Source organism: Peromyscus californicus, unplaced genomic scaffold (assembly GCF_007827085.1).
Source record: "Peromyscus californicus insignis strain IS unplaced genomic scaffold, ASM782708v3 Scaffold_12__1_contigs__length_115047231, whole genome shotgun sequence".
In the NCBI taxonomy this organism is placed as follows: domain Eukaryota; kingdom Metazoa; phylum Chordata; class Mammalia; order Rodentia; family Cricetidae; genus Peromyscus; species Peromyscus californicus.
In genome coordinates, this window is record NW_026294413.1 from 37,575,699 (window position 1) to 37,599,043 (window position 23,345).

At 35.7% G+C, this 23,345-nt stretch overlaps 1 protein-coding gene across 3 annotated transcripts in view; it reads left to right on the forward strand.

Moving 5' to 3' along the window:
• The window catches only part of Diaph3 (diaphanous related formin 3), a 502,378-nt gene that overhangs the window by 285,717 nt on the left and 193,316 nt on the right, over positions 1-23,345 (forward strand). For all 3 annotated transcript variants that reach the window (XM_052732620.1, XM_052732621.1, XM_052732622.1), the window contains one exon: positions 16,056-16,185. In XM_052732620.1, the coding sequence (XP_052588580.1) occupies positions 16,056-16,185 (130 nt within the window). The remainder of the gene's footprint in view (positions 1-16,055; positions 16,186-23,345) is intronic.

Consider the following 23,345-nt stretch of genomic DNA (forward strand, 5'->3'; position numbering starts at 1 on the left):
TACTCAACCTCTGAACTAAATCCAAATATTAATTTTCTCTGATCTGCAAATCCAACTGAAGGATTTTGTTTAATAACTAAATTATATCCTAAACCTATGCTTTTTCAAACCAATGAAATAGAACATCAAAATATCATTTAAACTTTATATTTATTTAGTTCTGGTACCATCATCTAGTGATGTGTATTAACTGTTGCTTAGGACTGCTGAATTTTTTGCCTTTAACTATTTAAATATTTCTTTACATTATTTTGCATATGCAAACTTAAAAAAATAAGATTTCTTTATGTATTAAACGTAAAGTATTATTAAGAATATACATATTTCAGCCCTCTCTGATGAGTTGAAAATGTTTCTATCCAACTGTAATTTTAGAAGCTATGAAAACTGAGTGAGTTTACATAATGCCTTATCGTTTTGCCCTGGTTCCTTTCATAGCTTGAAATTTCTTTGTAACAAACGCATTCAGTGTTTTGTATAACAGACCTCTCGCCTGGGGTGTGCCATGGTAATAATGCTTTAGTGATCTATTTGTCATAAATTCTTCTTAGTTACACATCACAAGAAACCTTGTCACATCCACACTCTCTGATTAAGAAATTTGGTTTTTACTATTGCTAGCTTGGTAGAGAAGATGAGAATCTGGTTCAGCTTTGGCTGTTGGTTGGTGAACGGCCATCCCCTTGGTGGCTTTGCAGTCACCTTCTCACACAACTGTCCTGAGCCCAGGTCTCCATGGGCATCAGTGTTTCATGTACTTCTCCCTTCCTCTTTATTTTCCTGCCTTTAGTACCACATCTTCATGTATTTGGTAAAATTCCCTGCTGCAGGGGACATATGTCCTGCAACACAGACCAAAGGCTAGGTATGTCAGTGTTTACTCTGGGTAAAACCCTGTGATGTGTGCTTTGCCATATCATGTCGCTAAGGTATTTTATCTGGCATATGTATTTTATCTGACATATGTAGAATTCATATTTCCTAGAGGGAAACCACAATTGTATTTGTTTGCTTATTTATATTTACTTATTCATATTGTGATGACTCTGTGCTTTAATGGAGCTGTTTACAAAACCATATGGCAGTCAAGTTAGGCCAGAGATGCCGGCTTAGCAGGAAGAGGGTGGTGGCTCAGTATTCAGAGGTAAAAACAACAGAACTGACTATTAAATATAAGTTGGTATTTTCTTGAAAACATTATGAATAATAAAAAGAGATTGACTTAAAGCTTATTGCACTGCACATGTGGGTACAAACTGGCCCAGTACCTTTATCTTCTTCATGGGATAGGAATTGGGGAAAATAGGAGTGAAGTAGGAAGTCAATAAATATTCCTAAAAGTCGTGCCTTGCACTGGTGGTTTTCTAGGTATACATTAGATCTGTAAGCCAGGTAGTGTGATCAGATATGTTTAGGAACGTAATTCTATTAGCAGGAAGAAAGAAGGTTAAGCTGTACTGGCCTAGTAGTATTGCCATTGAGAATATATTGCTACTGAAATTTGCTAATTCATTTTTAAGCTTAACTGCATAGTTATTTCTTTCCTTAGTTATATTTACTACATTTGCATTGCAAATGAATATATGTTTCTATTAAACATTCAGCCTATTCCCACCACTGCAGGAAGTTCTATTGGGAAGAGCTGGTGACTTGTTAGTGCCAGAAATTTGGGGAGTGGCCAAGATGTAGTACCTGCCCTATGACAGTGCCAGAAGACATCAAAGTGAGAAGAAAGACAGGGAAGATGTGGTAGGAGAAGAGGAAGCAGTGAATGATGATCTCTGCCATGTGCTTTAGCCATCTGCTGGCTGGTTTTCTAATGGCATGCTTGCACTGTTTGCTCAAAAAGCTCTTATTTCCCTCCTTTTGTTTACCTCACTATCTTAGATGAGGGCTTATTTAAGTTGCCTTATCAGAACACTTAGCAAAAACTCTCGATGTCTGCTACACAGGTATCACTAACAGTTGGGATGATAGAGCTCCAAGCTAAACTAGTGGCCTTGGAGCTTGCAGTAGAATGGTGGAGTAGATCAATAGAAGTAAGCCCGTTTCACAGTCTGAGAGGCCTTGACAGGGTCTGGCGACTGTGAAAGACTGAAGGAGAACTTGACAAGCTACACGACCAAGTTAAAAAAGCCAAAGAAGATGAAGGGGAAGACCTTGGAGGACTCAGTTCTGCACCTGAAAAACCACTGGGTTTGTTGATGAGCACACAGTGTTTCACTTCCACATTATGGTTTTGCATTGCAGCAGTACAGTTAATGTACCGAAAGTTGGCTGCCTATTCTCCTTCATCCCTTCTCTCAAAGAGATGTTGACAGGAGCCTAGATCTGATTAATGATGTGGAAGAGGCTAATGCAGGGTCTGGCGCATAGTAAATAGTAAATAGCTAAAGAATGAAGGGAAGTTGTTTTATTACAGTAGTGTAGTCTGTCATAATTATTTTGTAGTGGAAAACATTCTCTCCTTGAGATACAGTTATAGATGCATAGTAATTTTAAAATCTTATACAAATACAATTCAAGTCCTTATTGTTTTACTGCAGTTAGTGTGCAAACCAGTTAATCTGTCTGCTGATAAAAAGTTGTCTATATTCATGCATTGGTGCTGGGCATTTTTGATCATCATTCTTTAGAGACTTCTGTTGTACAAGAAACTAAATAAATACTTACAACTTCCTTTTCATTAGCCTGCATGTCAAGTTGAAAGTGTATATTGAACAAGATGGTATCTCATCACGTTTGTTATCAGAAGTAGCAGCTTGATCTTTGACAGTTGTGATTAAATTTTTCACTCCAAATATAAAGCATTTGGTTTCTTGATAATCCCCCGTATATGGAGCTCTTTATTTATTTGACAGTATAAAGCCATGAAATATTTTAATCTGTTCAAACATGCTGAGTAATTATGTGGCATTTAATGATCTATATCTGAAATCCTTATTTTAAATTTCCTTTTAGATAAAGCTTAGGTATAATAATGCATGAGTTTAAAAGAATTAGTATTGCTATTTAGTAATTGGTACACAGATTTTGAATTCCATACCCATTATAGTTCAATATTCAGACTTATGTTTTTGTATGCATTTGTTTTTCAGAGTGATAACTATGATACCTCTGATTTGAAAGATGCTATGTAGTAAATGTCAAATAAATGCAAAATTAAATTGGAGTTATAAGGTGAACATCAACTTGAAACTTTAATAATATGTATATAAAAATTAGAGTTGGTGTATAGACATGGGTTTTTATGATAGTTAAAGTATAGAAATATTTTATTGAGCTAAAAATTTTTAGACTCCCTTTCCCCAATTAACTAAAGAAATTCTACACCTCTATCTTTATAAAAGATATGGGTTGAGTAGTGCCCTTATACACAGCAAAGGCTGAACCAGCTTCATGTGGATCTTTCCTCAAGGACCATCTCTTTCTCTTCCCTCCTCACTGCCACAAATATATACTCTGGGCCTCCTAAATTGATAGGGCACTCTGTAAGAAAGCCTTTTGGATGTATTTTTCAGTGACAGCAATGTTGTCCCTAGCTTTGGTAGTGTTATGGATACCTTGCCTTGCCTTTTCAAAAGGATAAACAGTAGAATGTAAATGAAGAACAGTTTGTCATTCATTAAATTCTGTGAAAATAGTAATACTTTGCACTTTAAAAGCTGGTAGTAGGCATTTTGTGTGCTCACATCCATGTTACACACACACACACACACACACACACACACACACACACACTCCCTGATAATGATAAAATGTAAATTCATTTCCTTCGAAACCCATCATATAGATGGTAGATACTTGTGTGTCCAAAGTGCTTACTTATAAAATTTTAATCTGTTTAGTGATGAGAGTGTTTCTTTAAGAGAACTCACTGGCATAGCCAAAATATTTTATTTCCAGTTAAAATTAGCATTTTAACTAATGAGTGAATTGACCCTGATTATCAAAGTTCAACATTACATTAAAATATATGAGATAATTTTGACTTGTAAATTTAAGGAACAGATGGTTCAAATCTGCACACAGTGGTGCCGACATGTGTTTAATAATGTTTACTAATATTTAATGAGATGTGTGATTTCTGAATAACAAATTCTAATCAATATCATAGGATGTTGTAGCTTTTTGTTCTACATTATTTAAATGACTTCCTATGTTGAGGTAATAGAAGAGACTTTTTTGTTGTTGTTTTCTTACAAAAGATATACTTACTGATTCCACCTTAAACTAGCCACTTTATTTCTTGTAGGAAATTTTCCATTGTCTATCAGGACATTAGAAAGTTCATTGCTATGTTAAAATTGCCAAAACATGCATACCAATGTTCTGTAGGCGTGGAAGTAAGAGGAAAGTGGTTGAAGGGCAAAGAAAGCAGATTTGTGTCTGAGTTCCTTTTCTCCAGTGCAAGATTTTCTATGTGACCTTCTGGATATTTCTTTTCTTAGCACAAGCTTTCCTACAGTAAAGTAACTTCACCAAATCTGTGATGGGAAAGATTTCAATGAAAACATCAAATTTCCATTTTGTTTAATGTCTATCCTGACTGTAGTGAGTAGCCTTTTGAAATTGTGGACATCTCCTACTTCAATCATATTTATTGATTTGCAACATGGAGTACTCTTTAAAAATCATTATCCCTGATCCTCTTCATCAAAAATGACTTTGTGTGGCATTTTAAAATGAGCACCAGGTGACTATAACACTCAGCCCATACTGGGAATCATTTTGCCTCTCTTGAGATGCTTGTGTAATTCAAAAATGGAGAATCCCTGACTGATGGTCTGGAAGTAAATAATCAACAAACAAACATGAGGAAATGAAAACGAACCAACAGCAAAACAAAAACAAAATGAAACAACTTAAGGCAAAGTGCTGAAAATATTTCCTAAAACTGCTGCTTTTCATTCCTGCAATCTGAGCACTCTTCTCAAAATGACAATTTTTGAAGAGAAATGGGAATTTGAGACACATACAGTACATTAAAAGAAATGGAAGGCCCATATCCTGAGTCATTATGCAAACCCTGGCCCTGTACAGGTAGAATTTCAATCACCATATAAAGAGTCAAGAGTGTCTTGGCCTATCACAGACAGTTTGTATTTTGCATATCTGTCATAGTTTTACTGGTTAGGGATTGCAGATTTTTGTGGGTGAAATTTTGACTTTCATGTGTCACTTTTTCATTTCCTCTGAAGTTATTTTTAAGAAAGATCTCTGCCAAACAAACCCATTGTTCCATCTGCATTCAGTGTTTTAGAAGGATTTTTATTTTTCATCAAATTGGCAGAATCATACCAGTACATTTTGGCACCCTTTGAAAGTTAAAGCATTTATGGGCCAAAGAGTTGCAAAGAACAAATGCCATTCTTATTTTACATACAGCCAATTAAATCACAGAAATCCTGATTTATAAAGCAGTGGGAGAGTATTTGGAATGCAGAACCCCTTTTAACTTAACACCTTAATCTGAAGCATTTCCCCCAAAGAGTATTTAATTGGATTTACTATTACCTCTCCTTATCTTTGTTTTTTAATTTGCTAGAATGAGTTGTAAATTAGGAACACCCTTCTAATAAACTATGAAAGGGTTTATTTGCTTAGGCATAGCCTTTGTACTGACATCTCTGCTTTGAAAGCAAGCTTCCCTCAGATTTCCACCCCTAGCATTATCTTCACAACCATTACTAAAGACACACAAACAGATGGACATCAGAGCTAGCAGCCAAGATTAATTTCTCCTATTTCTGGTTCAATTTAGGCTCATCTTTATATTTTATAAATGAAACCTCAAAAGATACACCATTCCTGATAACTCTAAGAAGCTCTTTGCTTAACTTTTTTTCATTATATACCAAGGATTCTTTATTTTTTGAACATGGGGGGGGGCAGGGTGGGTTAGAGGCAAAGCATGTAGCATTGTTATCCACATGGTAATAGTCTTATCAATTTTTGTTCTTAAGGAACATGAAGAACATGGTGATGAAGTGAATACATAGGTAGCTTAGAACTCAGATATAAACATTGGGAGTTTATAATAAAATTAGTTAAATTGGCCTATTTTTTTAAATGAATATATAATTTATAAACATTTGCTGAGCACAGTGAATAGCATTGAAGAGATATTTTCAGCCTTGCATGTGTATAATAGTTAGTGTATTATCTTACACTATATGAACCTAGAAATAACTGCATGAAATCTTATACCTTAAAAAGAAAGTAATATTAATAAACTTATAGCCAATCTAAACAAGAAAAAGGAAAAAACAAATGCGGTATTTCCATGTAAGCATAAAGGAATTAACATTATTTTTTTCCATGGATATTGAAAGGATAAGAAAGTAGTAGTATGGTTATAAGATGAAATGGAACCATTCCTTAATGGCACAATAGATGTGTCACAACATACAAGAGAAAAAATCCCCAAAGACCTTTATCAAAATAACTTAATCAATAATTATTAACCATGTGAAGGATGAAAAACAAGGTCCAGATTGTTTTGGTAATTAATTGTAGCAAATGTTTAATTAAAACTAAGGCCAGTTGTTTATACTAGTGGAATCACAGAGATTACTAGCTACTTCTTTGAGGTTATGATGGCTCAACATTTGGAAATAGATGCAAGTCATTATATCAACAGGCTTAGGAATAAAAGTCACCACAGTAGTATGCAAAAGGCATTTGACAAAATCCACTCAGAATAAAAGTTCTAAGTGAATTTTGAAGGGAACCCTACTCCAAGTTAATAACAAATATTTACAGGAGACCCACACTTAGCATTATATGCAATGAACAGGAAAGTAGATGCTTGTGAAGAGGTATAAACTACTCCTGGTTCACAAACAGGATGTATCTATTTTTTTTAAGTTGCTACCCTTTTCTAATTTGATCTGTATATTCAAAATAGTGCCCAAGTCAAAGTCTTAACAAGTTACATGATGGATATTGACAAAGCATGTCTATTGTTTATGTGGAGAAGCAAAAGACCTTGAATAGATAACACAAAACTGGTGAAGAGCCTCCATACTGGAAGTCTGACTTCAAGTCTCAGTATAGTGCTGCAATAATCAAAATACTGTGATTAGCCAAAAATAAAATAAAATAAAATAAAATAAAATAAACCATGGTAAATTGCACATAATAGCCTAGAAACACAAACAAATCCTAATCAACTCTTCTTTGACAAAGGAGGAGTGATAAAATAATAGAGAAAATGCTCTCCTAAGAAAGCTGGCTGGAATATCTAAACATCTCCGTGCTAGGAAAAAAAATACAGACCTCAGATATCTTACAAATTAAACTCAAAATTTATAATATAATGGAAAATGATGCATTTCATAGAGAATAACATTGACAAAAGTGTCTGACTTTGGGTTTAGCAAGAAACTTTTTAATTTAATAATAAAATTATTAAAATTCAATAAAAAGCCTGTTAGAACAGAAAATTATGAAAAAGCAAACAATTAAAAATTAGTGATAAACATTTAATAGGATTAAAATGTAAGCCACAGACTACAAGAAAATCTTTGATGGCGGGTGGTGTTCAACAATTTTAAACCTTAGCAATGAGAACAACTCAATTAAAATACAATAAAAAATGTAAATAGTGTATCAGGGAATATGTAGAAAGCAAATAAGAAATTGAAATGATACTGAAGGGGTTAAAATGTGACATTCTGGCTATTTACATTTCAGTCAAGGACAAACAAAAATATTTATGTAAGAACAACCTAAACCTTGGTCTTGTTTCTTAAAAATCAGGAGTTTCTCACATGAACATTGACCTACTTGTAACAGAAAAATGCTGGGCTGTCTTCCTCAAGGGTGAGAAGTAGGAACAGTTAGTTCTCCACAGCCCTCTTTACAGCTGGTTCTCTTCATTTGCAACTGACTGTTCTGTCTAACACATTTGTTGCCTGATATTTCCTATGCAGATGTAAATAAATGTCTATTCACTTCAAATAGGGCACTAGCAACAAACCAAAGAAACAAGTCTATCTAAGTCTAGCCTGGTGAGTGGTGACTTTATTTGGATTATTTAGGCAGCTGCATCACTTAAAAGCCCCCACCACAGCACAGCCAGGGTGGTGTCTCAGGATAGCTACATCCCTGGAATTCCTGAACAACCAGCAGTCAGTTTTGTAGAAGGGTCTAGGTAGGTGATTCCTGCTCCTTCCCTCTGCCCTCCCTGCCTCTCCTTTCCAACCCCCTCTTTCTCTCCTGTTCCTCCCCATTTTCTCCTCCCCTCTGTCTCTTCTCCTATCTTCCTTCCCCTCCCCTCTCTTCCATTTCCTTCCTGAGTCTCCTAAGTTTCTTGAGTTTAGTCTTATGAACTTCCCCTCAAGTTCTGGGGGAGACTGTTTTAGTCTGTAGGAAACAACTATGCACAGCATATAACTAAAATAACTGACTGCACCTGCTTCTTGAGTCTTTTCTTTCTGAGGGCTTGTGCCATGTGACATTTATGTGTTTTCCTAGTAATTTGTCTTTGATAGTTTAATTCTCAAAATTAGATGGGACTTGAAGAAAATAGAGGTGGAGTTTTTCTGGCACTACAGTGTGCCCATATAGCACATCACTACAAACTGTCAAATAAAATAAGATACCACTATGTACCTACTATAATGGCTACTGGAAGTGAAAAGTGGTACAACCATTTTGGAAAACCCACCAGTCAAGAAGGCTATATAATTTTATTTTATATATACTGTATACTATATATTGTATTCTTATTATGTGTATAGTTTTCTCTCTTTATTTCTTTCCTTCTTCTTTGTTTCTTTCTTTCCTCCTTTCCTTCTTTCTTTCTTCTAGACAGATTTTCTCTTTGTAGCCCTGGCTGTCCGGGAACTCCCTCTGTAGACCAGGCTGGCCTTGAACTCAGGGATCAACATGCATATGCCTCTGTCTCCCAGAGTACTGGATTAAAGGTGTGCACCACCACTGTCCAGTTATATATATATACCATATAATATATGTTTACAAATAAGCCAATAATTACAGTCGTAAGTATTTGCCCAGATGAGTTGAAGCCTCCATACAAATGCTTGCAGAAGTGTTGTTTTAATTCTCTAAACATGGCAGAAAAAAAGATGTCCTTGAGTAGGTGAATGGACTAACTGGTATACCTGCACTGCAGAATGTTGTGCAATGCTCAATATAAGTTATTTTTTAAGTGAAGATAAGCATTAACAAAGGAAAGAAGTTAGTCTGAGAAGTCTTCACTCTATATGTGCCTTGGTGTTGCCTTCTGTAAAGATAAAATTCATGTGAACAGTAGAAAGGTCAATGGCTGTAGAGCGTCCAAGGAAAGTGATGGACAGCTACAACACACATTTTCATGGTGAAAAAATTATTTCTGTAAGAGATTGTATTAATGGTTATAAGATATTATGTCTGCTAAAATGCAGAATTAGAGAACTTACAGGGTGTGGGTAATGTAAGTATTGCCAAGTTAGCAATAGTGTGTAAATATTGACACATCATTTATAATAGTATACCATGTTTATGGAAAACACTAATAGAATCCATGCATATGTGGAAACCATTTTTCTGCTAATTTATTTTTTAAATTGAAAACTTATCTGTTAACTAAAACCTTAAAGCTGACTTTAATTTAAAATTAATTTTCTTGTTCCATTTTTATTGATGATTTTAATTACCCCATAAGCATTTAATTCAATATTCTTACAGTTAGATTAAAAGGTGGATGCTTTTAAACAATTTAAGAAGTAGCTTTGTTTAGACAATATTAGACTCCGTAAGTATTTTTATTTTTCAAATTTCCCTTTAAGGATACTTTCACAATTCATATTGGAGAATTTAACAGGGAAACTGCATCAGCACAATAATTTATATGTCCATATATTATATATTACATCAGAAAAATGTCACTGTTATATAATAATGCTGTAGTTCACCACTACACAAGTTCCAGTGTTTGAGTTTTTGAGGTTCCTGAGGAATATGATATTGTCTTTGCTCAGTCATCTTCACATGGGATTAATTTTTGGTGATGCTATTTTAAGCATTTATAAACTTTATTCTACAAAGGACATGAGATAGAATATGAAATTAAAATAAACTTGTATAAGTCTGCTTAAAATTTACTAGTCTTTCCCCCTCCCACATTGACTCTGGATTGTATTGACAAATTATCTATTAGAAATACGTACACATTAGTTTTTATTAATGGTATGTGAGGTGACTTTTTTTTTTTAGTAGATAAAGCAATTGAATTAGGAGCATACTCTTACAGCTAGAAACGACCTAGGGAAGGGTGTCTGCTTCTAGACCTTTGGGTGCTAGAATTGGGGGCTAAAGGACATTGAAGCGTGCAGTTGCATTTAATGCTCTTTGTTTTTTACTACTGTTTTCATCCACTGGACTTTTAGCATTTTGTTAGAGTCATCCTGTTTTATAGTGGCTGAGATTGACACAGGCATATGTTCGAGTCATGCTCACGTAGAAGGTATGATTTGCCTAAGGCACTTGGTCTCTCTGAACTTGTTTTTTCCCTGTAAATAATGGCTCTAATACTGACTCCTTCCTCAGAGACTGGTAGATGCTTGCTTTACAGGACTGATATGTGGTATATTATTTGGCTGGTTCACGCCTCGGTGTAGTTGACAGACATTAATTCATGCTATTGTCCTCCGCATTAATATTGCAGTCTTCTAGAGTGTTTGTTCATTGTGCTATTCCAAGGTTTGGACTTGGGTTGTGTTTTCAGGTGTTCACCAAGGTGTGTAAACTATACAGACACACTGCAGTTTTGATGCTCGCTTACATATTAGCAACAATATGAACTGGGGAGCTTTTGGTGTAGCATTCTTAAGATACAAATTTCATTTAGCGAGTAAGGAGCTATAGTTCTGTGGATTCTGAAGATCTATAATAAAATACTTGGTTTTGATTTTAGGTTTTTTTTTCTTTGTCACTAAAACAATGGAATATTCTTTAAATGTCATCTAAATTTGTGCCGAATACCTTTAAAATGTTCCAAACCCCTGTGTTGGCACTGTAAGGGAGTTCTACTGCAGATTGACAAGCAGGCCATGATTTATTACAGGGTCTCTTTTTAACATTATTTCGTCTGGAATGAACAGAGTGGTTAGAGCAACTCCATCCATCTTTTTGTTTATTTGACATTTATGCTGCATTAAATGTACATTAAAGAAACAATCCCTGAATAAGGAATTCTGTTTAACAGTGATGATTACTATCTGTCAGATAAGTCTCTTGACAATCATACAGAAGGAAATCCTGTCAAGAAATGTCTGTTAAGATTTAAATAAACCATTTTTAACATGAACAATATCCCGAATGAAATTTCATTTCATTTTCTTTCTAAGAACTACCATTACAAAGTGTGCTTAAGTTATTTTTCATTTCAATAAAATTAGCACTGTCTCTCAATTTTACTTCTAACTCAGTCACTCATTACAAAGTGGTTACTAAAAACAGAATGTACCTTTTATTGTTAATGTTTGTCAAAAAGTTTTAATTCATATCTCTCTAGTACAAATAGCTAAGACCTTTCTAAATGCATTTTATTATTCCTTCATGATTTTTTAAGGCTTAACTTTAAAATTCATCCTATCACATGATTTGTGAGAGAGAGCGGTCGGTCATTCAGGCAGGAAGGACACCATGGCAGCCCTGGAGAGTCAACAGAAGCTTCCTAGCTGGGCCTTTCAGTTACTAAGCTTGTTTCTAATCCACTTGAAAGTTTTGAGCAATTGTTTGTTTTAAGTCTCAAAATGATTAAATTCAGCTTAGGAGAGATTGTTGTGTTGGGTTCCTCCTTAGCATTTAGTGGCTCTGCTCTTAAATATTAGATCGCCACTGCTTAGTATTAGCTAGAGCTTGCTAATCAGTTCATTTTGATACGATGGCCTCTGAAATCATCACCTTCCCTCAGTGTGTTAGCTTTTTATTGTCACCAAACAACCAATGTTGAACCTAAAATACTTTGCATTTGTGTGACTTGAAGATGCTACAAACTATATTGTATCATAGAACCCAAAATTTCTATTCTTACCACTCATCAATAAACATTGAGATTGATCCAGTGGATTATAGTTTCATCACAGTTTTCTTAAGATAGTAATCCTAGTAGTTACCGGATGATTATGCCCTAAGATTTTTTTTAGAAAACTGTATTATGTTTCTGCCAATTATAGGTGTCAGTTATATTTGTCTTAATGAGCATTCCACACAGGATGTCTGTTAGATTCTCATAATAGTTGTGCAGTGTGGAAGGACAGGGACTTGTCATAGTGGGTGGCTCAGAGTCCACTGAGGGAACAATATGCCCAAGTAGTCACTGACCTAAAGGAAGTAAAAACAAGGGAACTCAGGAATTAGAATGTTTTTTAATTGAATAATGTTTTTATGCAACACATATCAGTGAAAGTTTACAGTCTTTGAGCTAGCTTTCACTTCTAAAAATGATAGCATGAATAGAATAGAGTATAAGGAAAAGTTACAGATAAGATTCCTGTTTGTGGGATATGTCTAAAAACTGAAAATACTGGAAAATTTTTAAGTGACCCACACATATAGGAATGACTTTTAAACTGAACATATTTGAGTCTCTATTTGTATTCTACTTGTTTTGTTTACATTTTGTTGTTTTTCTAGGTACACTTTCAGTCCATTTATATGTATGCTTACTGAGTTTGGATTGGATACTGACTTTAGAGTTCCTTTTTGTGTTTGGCTCCATTTTGTAATGTTAACCTGTGTGGAAACTAAGGTCTAATAACTTGCCCTGGAAGTTATTAGAACTAACTTAAGGGCATGCCTCCCATTAGGAGGTCACTCATGTAAGTCAGTGGCAATTTGTATCATAATTGAGCCTTTAAAAAGTACTATGAAACGCTCTTTTAGGGATTATGAAACCTCTGCATTGTCAACAAGATATTAAATAATGGGTGGGTGTCTGTTTTGGAGGAAGTATCAAGATCATTCTTAGTTTTGTGGTGGTGGTGGTGTGTGTGTTAGAGTTAGAGTGCTGAAGATAGAACTCAGGGCTATGAATATGCTAAGCAAGGACTCTACTATTGAATTGCATTCTCAGCCCCAGGAGCTGTTCTTTGAACTATATACTCAATAGACCAGTGTAGCCTTTGAGCATTTCTTATGTGTATCCATGTGAAAGCCAGGCTGTCAGATGACTACTCTAGCTTCTCCAGTCCAACATTTTTTCTGATCTGTGCTGACACTGCTCCTGTATCTTCCAGTGCCCATTAGTGACTACTTCTGGATATTTTTGTTGGTTTGTTTCTTATTTCCTTATTTTTATTAAAAATAATTTTTATAAAATATATTCTGATCATGGTTTCTCCTGTCTGCCAGCTCCTCTCAGGTCCTCTCCACCTCCTTACCCACATAACTCACTGCCCTTCCAATCTTTAGAAAACAAACGAACAGACAAACAAAAAAATCATACTGTAATGGAAGGAAAAAAAAGAGAAAACACAAGAAACAACCATGCACGTGCACACACACACACACACACACACACACACACACACACACACACACACACCCCTATTCTAAAGTGGGAAGTTGTTGGAAAAGAAGCAATATTACCGTGCACCCTTAGACTACAGTCGCCTGCTCTGTAGTCCATTCTGATATGAGAGGAGTGGTTTGTTTGTTGATTGTGTTCTTTACATATTCATTCTTTCTGAATGAGAACTTGGTGGTAGTGATCCACATTAAAGATCCAGAACATCTTTTAACCCAGTATTCATACCATTCTCCCTGCCAAAAATCCTGAGATCCAGTCATTGAACAAAAAAACCTGGCTTAGCTCTGGTTCTTCTGTCAGGTGTTAGTGTAGCCATTTCTAATTCCTGATGGCATTCCTCTCTCCTTTCAGGCACAGATTGGTCGAGCCCTGTGAACTCAAGCTTCTGCCTTTATTGTTTTCACTTTCTCCGCTTTCCCTCATTCTGTGTACCTACTTGTGAACTCATTAATTTTGAAACAAAGAGCTCACAACTTTTTCCAAAACCAGTGTGTTCTTACAAGATCTGATAACCTTCTCTATAGGGATAGTATCATCCCTGAAAAATTGAAAGTTGGTTCTTAGGGAGAAAACGACTCAATAATTTCATTGTTTATATATATATATATATGTGTGTATATATATATACATATATATATACATATATATATATATATGTATATATATATATATATACACACACACCATATAAGTATTGTTTCAAAAGTCCCGAAGTGCAAACAGGAACGAAGGTAGTTATGAAAGAGAACCAATAGACTCCTTGTTAAAATGTACACCATTTCAGAACATCGCTATTTGCATATTACTTGTGCAAATGTACACCATTTCAGGACTTTGGCATTAGCATATTACTTGCGTAAATGTACACCATTTCAAGACATCACCATTTGCATATTACTTAAAATCTTCTAGTTCTTTTGACCCAAAACTGAAGCAGTTTTCCTCTCTGTCTATTTCTGTGCTATCTCCATGGCCAGTGTCATCTGAATTTCCAGGCCCACCTACCCTGTGCAGTACCTCCAGACCCAGGTCCGACCTCAGTGGAAGCTGTCTTAGTTTCCTGCCTGCATTATAGCCACTTCTCTTACAGTTGGCTCTGTGGTTCTGTTATTTCCTTCACTCTATTCCTTTGTCTGCTCTACACTGCAGGGAAAGTTTTAAAGTTTATGTGATCATCGCTCATCTAGTTTAATAACTTCCATTGCTTGGGGACACATTAGTTCCATTATGTGACATGCTTTTCTTCTCTTTTCTGCAATTTTCAGATTTATATCTTTCCATTGACCCTATTTGCAACTTCCAACATATACACATTTTTAGTTTGCTGTTACTTCAACCCATTTAGATTTTTTCTTGTGTTTATCAGCTTTGTGTTGCTGTTATACGATACAGCTTTTTGTTGTTGTTGTTTGTTTTTTCGAGACAGGGTTTCTCTGTGTAATAGTCTTGGCTGGCCTGGAATTCTCTTTGTAGACCATGATGGCCTCGAACTCACAGAGATCCGCCTGCCTGCCTCCCAAGTGCTGGGATTAAAGGCGTGTGCCGCCACCACCTGGCAAGTGATACAGCTTTTTAAGAAGGATTTTATCTCACAATTTGGAGCTTCTATGGTATCTTTCTTTCTAGGCTCAGTTTTTGAAAGTCTTCTATCTGCTACATGGCATCATGACAGTAACAGTCATAGGGCATGTATGGGCACATGTGCTCACATTGCAGGAAACATAGAGCCTAAGTGAGCTCAGGAATGTTATCACACCATTTTGTGAGAAGTATCAAAGGGTCACAGTAGAAATCCTTGAGGACTTCTCAGAAGGCTGTACTGCATACTGAGTCCATGCCCCCCAGCATCACAACCTGAAGACCAAGCTTGTAGCAATCCAAACCTTGGGGCACAGGCAAGTCCATCCCTTGGAAGTACTTTAAAAATGCTATTTTGTCTACTTGTGCTTGGGGATTTTCTCATGCTCTTCCCTAAGCCTATCCAGCTGCTCGTTTTCAAAGGTTCCTCTCAGCTGTCAAAGCCTCCTGATATTCTTTGTGACTTTTTTTTTTTATAGTGTCTGTCACACCAAGGCAAATATGTTGTTTTTCTTTTTCAAAAAATGAAATGGCTTCTTGAAGAAACACTACTTTGTCATTGTATCTACCTTAAACTCCTACAGTGTGTTATAGGCAGTCTGTGAATGCATGCCAAACCATAAACACATGAACCACCCGGGCTGTTTTAGGTTTAACTGTTATAAGGGTATATAGGTTATACTGGTTTCTTAGGCATTTCATTTTCCCCCACAAATGATTACCTACTAGATTGCTTTGTAGTTATTTCTCCTTTATTACAAATGTTAATAATTTTAAACCAACATCAAGTAAAAGATAATTTTTAAAATATTCAAATACTTTCAGAACTGAAACAAGTTTTCCAGCCAACTTCTGGTCTAGAGTAATGTATTATATGAATCAATAAATTATTAAATATTTTGTGTTTTTTTTTTTCCCCTTCTCATTCACTTAGCTGAAGGACATAAAATCAGCAGATCAGAAAACAACACTCCTTCATTTCCTGGTGGATATATGTGAAGAAAAGCACCCGGATATCCTTCACTTTGTTGACGATTTGGCACATTTAGACAAAGCTAGTAGAGGTTTGTGGTTTTATTTAGAACTATGTATGTCTTTGCTCTGGTCTTCAGTTCTAGGAGACAGAAAATAATACTTTTTATCTGCGCATATCTATTTTGTTAAAGTGTTTTCATATGAAATATGGTGGTTTGGAAAGAACTTATAGGCTGTTTTATGAGTTGTCATGATTAGGAATTTAAATTTGGTTAGACAGTAAGGTGTTATAACTACATTGTATTGTAGCATAAACATCACAGGTACCTGCTAACTCCACCGTCTCCTGCTTTGTTTCCTCCATTTTACTATGACAGTGCTTCCTAGGACCAGTGACATGACAAGTACCAAATGGTATTCCCAAGCACTATTGTGTACCAAAATGAGCATCTTCCTTTTGTGTAAATTTCAAATCTGTATAAGGGAATTGAGTATTCTTTGTTGGACTACTAGATATTAGACCACCAGTTTCAACAAATATTTCCTTATACATAAATTGCTCACTTGGGTTTAGACTCTGCTATGGGCTTAAACAGGGTTGTCAAGAGTTGAGACAGAACCTGTTGTTGACACTTCATTTTAATCTGATTTAAATTTTAAAAATTTGGCAATCATTGAAGTACAATTCTCACTTATATTCAACATGGATGTTTTTTCAAGCAAATACTTGTCTATGTATGTTTTAGAAGACAATTCATTCACAGTGGTGTGATAGCTGTATTCTTTTTGTGTTAACCATTAGTAGTAATAAGATCAAATCATTTTTGTGTGTGTGAGCTCTTTAATTCCTTGTTCATACTGGAATATATAAGCCTGAAGAAGGATAATTTATTTTTTTCTGCATTAAATGGAATACTATTTCTCAAATTGTTTATTAGTCCCTGTACCTTAAAATTTTCTTTTGCTGTCAAGTGGCAATTTGAGAATTTTATTTACAAAGAGAAATGTGATTGTATGAGATGTTCTTTATAATTTTACCCTGATATAAATTTCTTTGAAGTATGTATTTCCAATAGCCTTTTGAAAACAGTTAGTCTGGATTTCTGATTGCAACATTAAGCCTTTTACTATTCATTTGTAATGATTTAAAATTATTTATATTGCCACGTGTCACTTTAAATGGCCTTGATATAAGAAAAGATAGATAGATAGATGGATAGATAGATAGATCGATCAATAATGGATAGATAGAGAATGATACTTTGTCTAAATGTACTTGAGAAGAGAAAAGGGCTCACATTGTTTTCTAGGTCATTGTGGTATGAACCAGAAGCTTAGAAGTGAATGAAAGAAAAACATATTTAAAAAAAAAATCTTGGCAATCTAAAATGTACAATTAAATCCTTTAGTCAAGGAAAATGACTTTACTACGGTGAGATTTTTGAAATTTTGGAATATTTGTGCAAATGTCATGATAGGTAACATTAAACATTGCATTTGTAAGTAGCATAGTGTTGTATAGAAATGGCACAAAAGCCCTTGCATTGCAGATAGGTTCTTTACTGTTGCGAAGATGATTGTGTAGATAAGAAGAATCAGTGCAGTACTTTTAGATAATGAGTTGGAATTTCTTACCAGTCACCATTCCTTTAAATAGTTGCAGATTTATTTATTCACTAATTGTTATACCCTGCGTGTCCTCAGAAATTTGATTCCCTTATCTCTGCATCCACAGTGCATAGACCTCAAGACTGTATCTACTTCCTCGCTTCATAATTCTGGTTAAATGCGTCTTAGAGGCAATGGGGAAGCTGAGACAGGGTCTCCCTCTATAACCCGGCCTGTCTTTGAAAGAACTCTGCTTCGCAGCTAGGCCTTGAGCTTGAAGCAGTTTTGCTACTTTACCTTCCGGATGATAGGACTACAAATGTTAACTACTCCTGACTCAGTTTACTTTTAAAACTTCTTAGCATTTTTCTTCGAGCAGTTTTTTGGGTGTAAAGTTTTTGAAAATTCACCTTTTTTGACTCATTTAATTTTACTTAATAATTCTATATAAACATTCTGACATTCTGTTCTTTTGAAAACTCTCTAGTTTGTGTGAAGACTTGTAGAGTTTAAGTTAGTAAGCAGCTTCTTCTGTTTGTTTCCTTCTTGGTGTTCCAGTGGGGGGCATTCAGGGGCCTTGGGGCATTGGGTTTCCATCTGTTACAGCGAAGGCATGTGTGTGCAAGGGTCAGCAGATACTGCTAATATGTTTCACTGGGAGCAACAAACTTCATATTCAGAATAATGGTTTTTAATAGTGTAGATGATTGTTAAGCATAATTTCCTTTTCATTATATGATCCAATTAATGAAGGAAATATTAGAGGAGTAAATGTAATGTTTTAGATGAAATAAGTCTGTGTTTGCTTTGGAGAATTGGATGTTCTTACATATCATCATTTAAAGTTTCCACTTTTGAAACATCCTCAGTGAGCTATCACATGAATTAAAAAGTACCTTTGTTTTTGAGCCATAACAAATCCTGGTCATTAGGTACTCCTAGATCAGCAGGGGGAACTTTTATTGCAACTAATGAGCTTACCCGACTGACAATTTTCAAAAATCTACTTCATTAGGATGCTTCTTTTCTAAGAAATAATGGCTTATGGCTTTTCTGTTGTGTTTCACTGAAAATATTTTGGTTCATTATTGTATTTCTGTATACCATGGTAATATTTCTTTCTTTTATGGAATTCTAAGGGTTGAATACACTTTTTCCTGTCTACATAATTAAAATTAATTTAGTCTGTGAAGGTTTTGTTTACTACCTCCCAGAAATCTGTAAAAGTGGAATAATTATTAATGTGCAGCAAGTGACAAAAACTTTTGTTTGTTTTTTGGGAAGGCAGGTTAAAAAGAAGCTGCAGTGAAACCGGAAGGATCCTCTTCCAGAGTACCCCGCTTTGCTTCCCACCACCCACATTGGGCAACTGAACCCCCTGTAAATCCAACCTCAGTGGTTCTCATGCTCTCTTCTGGCCAGCACTGGCACATGCCCACACTGTCACACACACACACATGATTAAAACTCATAAGATTTAAAAAACAATAACAACAACAACACAAAAACTATGGTTAGTCTACATCATAACTTTTTAAAAGGTCAGTCTTTTTTGAGAGTCATCATAACTGCTCGTATACTGATCCATTTCTTCCCTCCTCAACTGTCTCTTAGACAAATGGCATGCTGGTTATTCATTTCCTTCATTCAGCAAGGCTGTGCTTAGTGGTTACTGTGTAGAAATGGTGTTCTCTCATTGGTCCAGTGTGTACTCCATCTTCTTACAGTGCAGCCAATCCAGCCCAGGCTGACGTGTATCCCAGCAGTCTTCTCCCCCACCTAATGCTTTCCTGCCTTTTCTTTGTGATCTCTACATATAGATTGAGCTCTTCTCTTTCTCCCCTCACAGCAGGTTCTCCTGAGGTTCTCTCTCCCATCCCCAAGGACATAACAGCCATCATTTGTAATGACTTACAAATTTGCTTTGCTGACTTTCCATCTCAGCTCACATCTTTGCCTGCCACAACTTGGCTGTTCTCTTCTGAATCTCAGGCTGGTGTGAGGATCATAGTAGGCCACAATATGACACTAGGCATTTAATGTCTCCTCCCAAATTATGTACTTGAGAAAACGTCTCCTGATTCACTTTCTTCTGACTTGTTTCCCTTTATTTGTTGATTTCTGTATGGCCTTTAGCAATTCAAATACAGACCACCTAGTGGATTTTGCCCATTGAATCCATGAAAGGTGTGAAAGCTGAGGCCTGGAGTGTTTGTCTGTTCATTAGCCACCTTGTAGTAAGTGGCATGCCCCCTTTGGTGGCTCCTTTTGGAGCTTATTGGAACCTCATGTAAGTATGTCAGCCTTTGACTTTTCCCTTAAGAATAAATTCGTAGATATCCCAGGAATCCTTATATCACTATTTAAAGAGTCTTCTACTCTAGACTGTTCCTGGGTTTTTTTAAGAATGGAATTTGGTCCTGGAAGTCTGTTCTCAGAAGTATCCTTCTGTATCTTATCAAGTGGGTTCACTGAAGCCACACTTCTAATTTTTTTCTCTGTCTGTATTCTTACCACTTAAAAGGATGCCTTGATGTGTCATATTTGATTTCTTTTCATCTTATTTAATATACTTCTTTCTCCTTCTAAGCCTCTATCAGTATGCTTCTAACTAGTAATTCCTCCATCTGACCCAAATAGTTGTCTGCTAAATATATCTCCTACTCTCTAGTTCCTCATGCATTTCCAACATTTTATGATAAATACCTTACTAAGTACCAAATGTTTATCTTTTATTCACCTACTGTGAGCACTTAGAACATTTAATTTCCAGGTGGCTGCCACCTGGAAGCTGCATCATATCTGAAAATTTCACATTCATCTTCTGTAGCCAGCATACAGGCTTTCTAAAGACTTCCACGAACTTTGAGCTGTTGTGTCCCCAAAATGACAAATTTTATCAGAAGGCAGTATACTCTTATGATATTTGGTGTTAATAGATAAATAAGTGCAATTTTCTGTCCCCCCAGAACAGAGTTAACAACACAGGTAACACTGTGTTCATTGAAAAGAGCAAGTTTTGGAGGTTATTTATAGATTGGAACTTTAAATTTTGAGTGAGATATATAATTCATTAATATTTCATATTGTACAGTATTAGAATTTAATGACATACATTTAGTTTATACATTTCTGTCCATACAGAAATGACTTTACTTGATAGGATACTCCATTACATTATGGTGTAGATATTACAGAATGATTTAGTCATAGAAAGTCATGATAAGAGATACTGGTTTATGGCATTGCCAGTGGAGCAGGGGAAAGCTACTTCAGCTTTTAGGGCCTGAATCATGTCTACTGTAAGCTCATATGTTGACCCTGCTCAAGGATTTTTGAGCTTGCCTGTGTTTAGGGATGCTATTTCTCCGATTAAAATGAGACCATTGTGCTATGCCTTACTGTACCTTGGTGTAACCCAACTTCTGTCCGCATAGAAAGAGGGAAAGTTAGATTATTATCCACCTGTCAGCAAGATGCACAGAGTGTAGCCTATTTCATGACATACTAAGAAGATGGCCCTCTACAGGCTGAGGTGAAAGTCTTCAGAGAAAGCAAGCCTGGGCCACCCAAATGTGTTCTAGAACTGTGAGACAATAACTTAGTGTTTGCCAACTGGTATATTGATTTGACAGCTAATCTATCCAGTGAAGATTATTTTTTCTTTGTTTAGAGATGTTTGCCCATAGAATAGAATAGCATATACTGGATTTTTTTTTTACCTTGTCACATTAGATCTGAAAGAAGTTGTAAATGGACTATTCAAAGTTCTCGGTAGTAAACAGTTTATGATTCTGGAAGATCCCTCTGCATACTATCAATTATCATACTTGGGAATAATTATGAATATTATTTGATTTTTTAATAGACACGATGTTTAAATGAATAGATATACAAGGAAATATGAAAACACTCTATAAATAAATGTATCTATGAACACTCATGTTTAGTGTTAGGGTGCGACTGATTGGCATCTCCTTGGTTTCCTTTTAGCATGCATTCACTTATTGTAGAGTATGTCAAGTTTGTTTTTGTATTTTTCTTTTACTCACTGTATTTGGATGTATATTTCTTTTATATTTATTCCCGCTTACTGATATAATACTTGTGATTTTAATTAAAGCAAGTAATTGATGAAAGTTGAGAATACTCTGAATTATCTCTTGAAAGTAACCACAGGGGAGACATAGGTCATTTCTGAGCTGTTATCTCAGTTTCTACAGAAAGAACAATGAATAACAGCTGTGGCCATAAAGGTAGCCTGGGACTCCTAGGATATGTTGTAATGTTTAATTTGATTTTAGAGACATCTAATGAGTATATTTCAGTATACTAATAAAGCTAGATATAATAAAGATAAATTTACTTTCAAAATATAATTTACTTTCAGTGTTGCTTATACTAGCTAAACATAATGGGATATATTAAATTTTACAGTACATCCTTTTAAATATATAAAAATAGCACGATAGTATGTAATTTGATCATTACCAAGTTAATCACTGGATTTCTGATCACTATTTACATTGTATTACAAGCACTGTGTATCGATAAGGGGCCATATATCTAATTCCTGCCAGTTGATATCAAGGAGAATCTATATAGCTGTGGCTTCAATGGTTAAACTGGAAACTTGGATATGAGGTTGTTAATATGATCATTTTATAGTACAAATATAAACTGTTTGGAAAGCAGCCAGATGGAACAAAAGCAGTATGGCCAAGATCATTGGAAGGATTAAAGATGCTGCAGTGTGACATTGAAGAACACTGGTCATGCAGGAACTACTTGGAGCTAAAGATTGCTTTTTGAGATACTGAGCTGGGAACATTTCCTGAATCCGCTGCTGCTTTGGTTGATAGATGATGATGAAGAAGAAAACTCCATCACGAAGACCTCTATATCTTTTTGGAGGTTAACAGACTGAAAGTGGCATCAATACAGCATTAATCTTCCCAAGAAACTAACAGTTTACAGTGTGTGCAGATTTTTGGCCAGCAAGAGATTTGAAGTAGCTTCATGAAGAGTTCTGTCAGTGTCTCCTATGAGCCACAGCTAAGATCAAATAAAGGAGCAGTATCTGTAATGGCAGCCAAGGTCTTGGAGCTCTCCTCAAGCTGCTGGCATGGAGGCACTATTTACCGCTACAAAGTTTGCAGCATGGAATGGGAAATTACCAACAAGGAAGATAATAGATGTCACGATAGGGCAATCAGAAGAAAATTTACCATAGCGAACCTGTATTTTACAAAGACACCTCAGCTGTAGATGGAACAAGCATTTATGGCAGTCTCCTGTGTAGCTAGAGAGTTTCTCTCCGGGTCCCACCAAGCCCCAGCAGTCCCGTAGCCCACTTATAAAATAAATGCACAGATGCTTATATTATTTAAACTGCTCAGCCATTAGCTCAGGCCTACCATTGTCTAGCTCTTACACTTAAACTCAGCTCATTTCTGTTAATCTATATGTCACCACGTGTTCCGTAGCTTTACCTGCTGCCTTTACATGCTGCTCCCTGGATGGTGGGCTGGCTTTTCCTCCAGCTTCCACCTCCCAGCCTCTCCTTTCTGTTTGTCCCGCCTATCCTATACTTCCTGCCTGACTACTGACCAATCAGTGTTTTATTTATCAATCAATCTTA